Genomic DNA, 6000 nt, shown 5'->3' on the forward strand with positions numbered 1-6000 from the left:
TTTATTGCAGCAAACATTGTGCATTTACAAAATTGGGGGAGTCAGGGTCGTCCCAGGTTCCTGATGTGGGGTTACCCTTCTCAGAGCGAGTGCTCTGCTTTTAGGTAGGGTCTTATTGTATTAGAGGTCAGGGTCAGATTTCCAATTTCCTCGACTCTTTATCATAATATTTTGTGTTCTCCATATTAGTATACAGTGTGTATATTCATCTTTTTAGGAAAACAGATTACATCTGATCCAGACAAGGTGTTTTATGCCCAGCTCAGATGTAACCCCAAACTCACAGTATCATAGGGGTCTATGATGCTGTCAGTTTGGCTCATTCAATCCACCTTAGGATCAGGATTTGTGGCTGACATACAGCCACCTGAAGTTGACCTTACGCCACTGTTTACAGCTTCTACTGTCCACTATGAATTAGGAGTTTCGTGGACTAAACGCTGAACTGGAATGATGATTTGAATTGACAAAATAGATCACAGTGAGGATAAATGATGGGGATGGCACCGCAAATCAATACTGTTGTAGTCTGACCAAGCAAAATGCAGCCAACTAACGCCGAGACTCCGGGGGATCATTATGCTGGAAAGTTATATGAGAAAATAAATTTGTTGGTCTAACAGTGATGGATGAGTGACTAAATGAACAGCCAGCCTAGTCTTTACTGCCAGGTTGAGACGAGCAAGAAAATCAACTAGGGTTTCTTAAAAAGTAGCACACGGCATTAACCCCTGCGGTGCTGATATATCAGGATGTCTCGTTGCCATGACAGCTTCATAATAAACTGACAGTAAGAGCATTTTCTTTGTAAAATTTAACCACGCTACTTTAATAACATTGGAGTACGAGGAAAGGTCAGCTCGAAATGGCTACTCAATCACTAGGATTACAAGGATACCGTCTGCAATGTACCATCCGCATTTTCAACAGAAAGTAAATTAATCAAACTTTCACGGTATGTGGACATTACGAATAAGAAATTTATTTGCTAACGATGAAAAAGAAATCAATGGTAAAAAGCAATTGGATTACAATTAGAATGTAACAACCCTGGAAAAAAGCAGGCCCTTCTGAGCAGCCTACTGATACGGTGTAGCCCACAGCTAGCCCTAAACACTAACATAAATAAGTAAACAACACAACTGGGCCAGAATTCACATTTATCTTCTGTAAGTGAGCATTACAGTCAGTTCTGCCTTTCAGATTCAGTGTGAGACACTTGGTTAAGTCTAGATTTAGGTCATATTTTCCAGAAATAGAAGATTTAATTGGAAGTGTGAAAAATCATAAGAACAGACTGTGATTATTTTTTTGTGCAAGTTACATTGTAAAATGTTGCACATTTTGTAAGACAACACTGGCCACTTATCCTGGTTCACTCAACATACATGACAATGAATCTGTTCTATTATGTAAGTGTGGTGGCTCCTTAAAGGGGTTGCACCAAGATTACAAGTTATCCCCTATCACCAGGATAGGGGATAACTTGCTGATCGGAGAGGGTCTCATAGTGGAGACCCCTTCCGATCTCGAGAACGGGGCTCCGGTTCTCCCTCTGAATGTCACTGTGCGGTCACTTTTTCCCCTGCAGTCATGTCAGAATGAATGGAGCACTGGTCAAGCATGTGCGGTTGGCGCTCAATTCGTTTCAATGGGGCTGATGGAAATACCTGAGCGCTTGCTGCTCTGCCATCTCCACAGTCCCATTGAAAGTGAATGGACCATCAGTGCACTTACATGGCCAGTGCTCCATTCAGTCTCCTCCTCATTGTGTGGGGTGCAGGATAGAGGGGAACAGGACCCCCGTTCTCAAGATACGCATGGGTCTAAGCAGTGAGACGTCTACCGATCAGCAAATTGTCCCCAATCCAATGGAAGGGGGATGACATGTAATCTTGCTACAATCCCTTTAACACAACCTTGTGACCTCACAGCAATGGTGGGCATAGGACACACAGTGATACCAATATCTAAAGCAGTCCAATTATGACATAATCATGTAATTCTAACTCCATTATGGATACTTACTTTGAGCAATTTACAGCGGATTTGAGCAGATACCATATGGCTGTTTCGGAGGTTGCCCACTCTGAACATCAGGGTGAGTTTGCCATCTCTCATGGAAATGACCGCATGTTCACTGAACATTAAAGTTTCAGCTCTCTTTTTGGGTTGAGACATCTTTATGAACATGCAACCTATTAAAAAGGCATCGACAATGGAACCTAGGATGGACTGGAAAAGAAAGAGGATAATTCCTTCTGGGCACTTATCAGTAATGTACCTGAATCCGTAACCAATGGTGGCCTCAGTCTCGATGAAGAAAAGAAAGGCTGATGGAAAGTTGTAGACATTAGCCACACAAGGTGTATAGTTCTCATCATGTGCTCTATTGAGATCCCCTCTCATGTAGGCAATGACCCACCACATGGATGCCATAAAAAGCCAAGCTACTGTATAAGTCAGAATAAAGATGAATAGATTCCAACGCCATTTAAGGTCCACCAGGGTGGTGAAGAGGTCAGAGAGGTATCTGCTGGTCTCACTCCCCAGGTTGCCATGCTGGACGTTACATCGGCCGTTCTTCTCTACGAACCTCTGTCTTTTCCTTTTGGGGGCAGCTTGATTAAATCCAGAACCACTCGACGAAGTGGTCACTACCTGATAATCGTCCCCAAATTTCCTTCGCAGTGCAGACATAATATGAAAAAAGCAACAACAGCCAGATTCAATGGATGTGCAAATCAGTGTCACTTTCTTATTTAGTTCCTTCTCCGGATTTCCTTTTATTTTTTTTCCTCAATTGCTGAGAAAGTAATGGTCCCTACGTTCAGCTACAAGCCACATAATCCAAGAACATCCATCGAGATCTCCTATCGAACAAGATGCAAAAAAAACAAACTGATTTACTGTATCAATTTCTTCCTTCCTAAAGACAATACAAAGGATATCATTATCTCATCCCCAGATCCCGATCCCTTTTGGCTTTGGTTCTGCAGCAAAGCATCCCCTGCAGGGTTGACGACGTTGCCTAGAAGTTGGCATACAGAAAGAAGAAAATAAAAAAAAAATGATTAAAAAAATGAAACAATGTAACAACCTGATTACCCCAATTGTTTCTCCTGGCTGGACAGGTGCACGGAAAGGAGCTGAGCCTTGAAAGTATCACTGAACAAAATGTACAGGAGTTCAAGCGGAGGTCCAGCCTAGCAATCTCAGAGGCAATTCCCCCCCTCCCCCCAAAACTGAAGATCAGCAGAGCAGAACTGTTCAGTGCTTGCAATAATCTAAGGATGGAGCAATGAGGTTGTCTTCTGCAAGCAACCTAGCTTCCTGGGACAAAAGCACTAATAATGGTCCTCACAGCTCAGGGTCTGCTTTTGGCTTCATGTCCTTTGCAAAAAATAAAATCCTTTGGAGTCTGAAGTAGTGAAGATGCTTTATGGCATGCATAGAAAGGATGAATTAGCTCCAGTCCTTTTTCTTTTTGGGGGAGGTGATAGGATCATCATGGTTGTGTTGAGAGTGTGTTAGGCAGAATGGAGATAGTGTTGGTGTATGTGAGTGTATGTGTGTATGTGTGTGATCAGCTGCAGGGATCTGTAGCTCCTCCTGTTCTTCTCTCCTTTCCACTCCCCATATACATACACCGAGCTTCCAGACTGCAGTGCCCAGCATACAGGAGCACACAATAGGGATGTTTTCCTGCACATATACATCATGCTGCTTGCTATACATGCATGCATGATGACAGGTGCAAGGATGCAGCAGAGCATGATGCCCCCCTTATTCCTACATTTCAAGTTTTAGGAGCCTTATGCATGTACTATATTTATAACATATAGGGGAAGTCGATGCAACAGCAAAATAATGTAAGTTTGACAATTCACCCCCATATTGTGTGTTACTCTTCTGGAGCTGCCATTCACAGAGCATGGAGTGGGAGTGCAGTGGGAGTGTTGGGAAAATGAAGAGATTTTTAACTATGTAAGTGCTGGTCTGGAGGAAAGCCGCAGCTGTCACCCTCCACAGTGAGAGTTACATATGTCTTTGTGTGTGCACAAATATTGCCACTTGTTACAAATTATTTACACACATTTCTTAGAGATATTTGTTTTTGTGTTGTGTTTTTTTTTTGTTTTTTTTGGGGGGTGGGGGGGGGTGGGGGAGGGGGGGATCCGGGAGACAAAATAACCAATGTTGTTATTATTACAACTCACACAGAGCTCCTCACCCAACTTCCTTGGAATGATAGGCATGTCTAGTAATAAAGGGATAAATCTCTGTATGATTGAATGACTAGATGGAAGTGCTGCTCAGGAGGGACTACTTCTGGAGCTTCGCGTAAAGCAGGACTGGTTGTCACCTAACTTTCCTAGGAACAGATAAGATGGGCTTCATAGTCTACAGTTTTGCACTTGGGGACATTATTAGGGATTCTTTAGGATGTTTTCACACAGTGTGGAATTATTCCGTAAAACAGAGCTAAAGACGCAGCTTAAGGCTCCTTCAGATGAACGTATTTGTGTCGCGCATTGTGTTCGCTGAATATGCAGAGAGTATAACCCATTGATGGCAGTCGGTTCGTTCTCAATAACGATGTTTGTGAGCGCACAAAATAGTAGGATCTGCTCTATTTTTGCGCACCAAAGGTCTCCACAGATGTGTATAGGAGGTAAACAAATGCTCACGCAGTGGGATGCACAGACCCATCGGGAAAGACCTTATTAGGCTTTATAGCCATTTAAATCAGGGCAAGTGGGGTGTCCTCCATCCATGTGAACATGCCGTGCCTGCGCAAATTTGCGATAATCAAATTTGCGCATACATTTGTCTGAATTTGCACTCAATCTGCTGCTGCAAATTTCTGCTCCACAGCCTGCATGTATACATTTAGATTTTGATGCAGAACTTTCTGTCTTTGTGTTTTGACAGACAAGCGTGTAACACAAAACGCTCACTGCTCAATATTTTGCGCAGTGAATGACTGTATTTTGCGCATGTGCCTGGGCAAATACTGAGTGCATTTGCACAGGCACTGCGCATTCACACTGGCAGGGGAATCACTCCACCCTGATTTAAATGGCTAATTAGCCTATTGTGGTGTCAGTGATTGTGGATATGCACTGGGTTTACTGCACACCTGCACGGGCAGATGTGCGTGTTTGCGTACCTCCCATAGACCTCTATGGGACTCTTTGGTGCACAAGATAGGGCAGGTCCTATTTTTTTTGCACCTGTGAATACAAGCCTGCCTGTGTGAGGGGTCCCTATTGTAGGCACCGGCCTTTTTATGATTGGAACTTCCCTGTATAGACATTAGAGCTGTGATTCGCCACCCCCACCCCCGCATATATTTATTTTCAGCCCCACTTTAGCACTATTCAGCAAATCTAGCAACCTGTGGATCCAGCAATAGTGCTGAGATGGGTCTGAAAATAAATATGCCCCCCCCCCCCCCCCGCAAAAAAAAAAGAAAAGTGCAGCAGAAAATCACCTGACAAGTTTTCCATTGATCAGTTTCAGTGTGAATCCACATTAGATGGAAAAATGCAGCAATTTGAGTGAATTCCAATGAGGCCCGGTCATCGGTGCTAGACTAGCCGGGGCCGGGGTATCACTGTCAACCGCATGGGGATTTCTCATGCAACAGTGTGGAAAGTATACTGAAATGATGTGACCATGCAGTGAAAAGGGATTCTATGAATGTAAACAACTCGGCACCAAAAGGGATCAAGGAGGATGTTAAGAATTGTTCTACGGAACAGATGGCGACACAGTCAAGCAAATTGCAGCCACATACAATGCTGGTGCTCCAACTAATGTGTCCAAAGGCACAACTCGTCATTCCTTAACACTGATGGGCTATAACAGCAGGCGACTAGAGATGAGCGAACCTACTCGTTTCGAGTAATTACTCGATCGAGCACCGCGATTTTCGAGTACTTCCGTACTCGGGTGAAAAGATTCGGGGGCGCCGGGGGGTGGGAGGAGGCGTGG

The 6000-nt window shown here is 43.8% G+C and overlaps 1 protein-coding gene across 1 annotated transcript in view; it reads right to left on the reverse strand.

The window, feature by feature from the left end:
* Positions 1–2700, reverse strand: part of KCNJ3 (potassium inwardly rectifying channel subfamily J member 3) — a 272522-nt gene extending 269822 nt beyond the window's left edge. Inside the window, exon 1 of the mRNA XM_066577424.1 lies at positions 2029–2700. Within this exon, the coding sequence (XP_066433521.1) occupies positions 2029–2700 (672 nt within the window). The remainder of the gene's footprint in view (positions 1–2028) is intronic.
* Between the last annotated feature and the right edge of the window lie 3300 nt (positions 2701–6000).

The sequence above is a fragment of the Eleutherodactylus coqui genome, chromosome 8 (genome assembly GCF_035609145.1).
Source record: "Eleutherodactylus coqui strain aEleCoq1 chromosome 8, aEleCoq1.hap1, whole genome shotgun sequence".
NCBI lineage: Eukaryota > Metazoa > Chordata > Amphibia > Anura > Eleutherodactylidae > Eleutherodactylus > Eleutherodactylus coqui.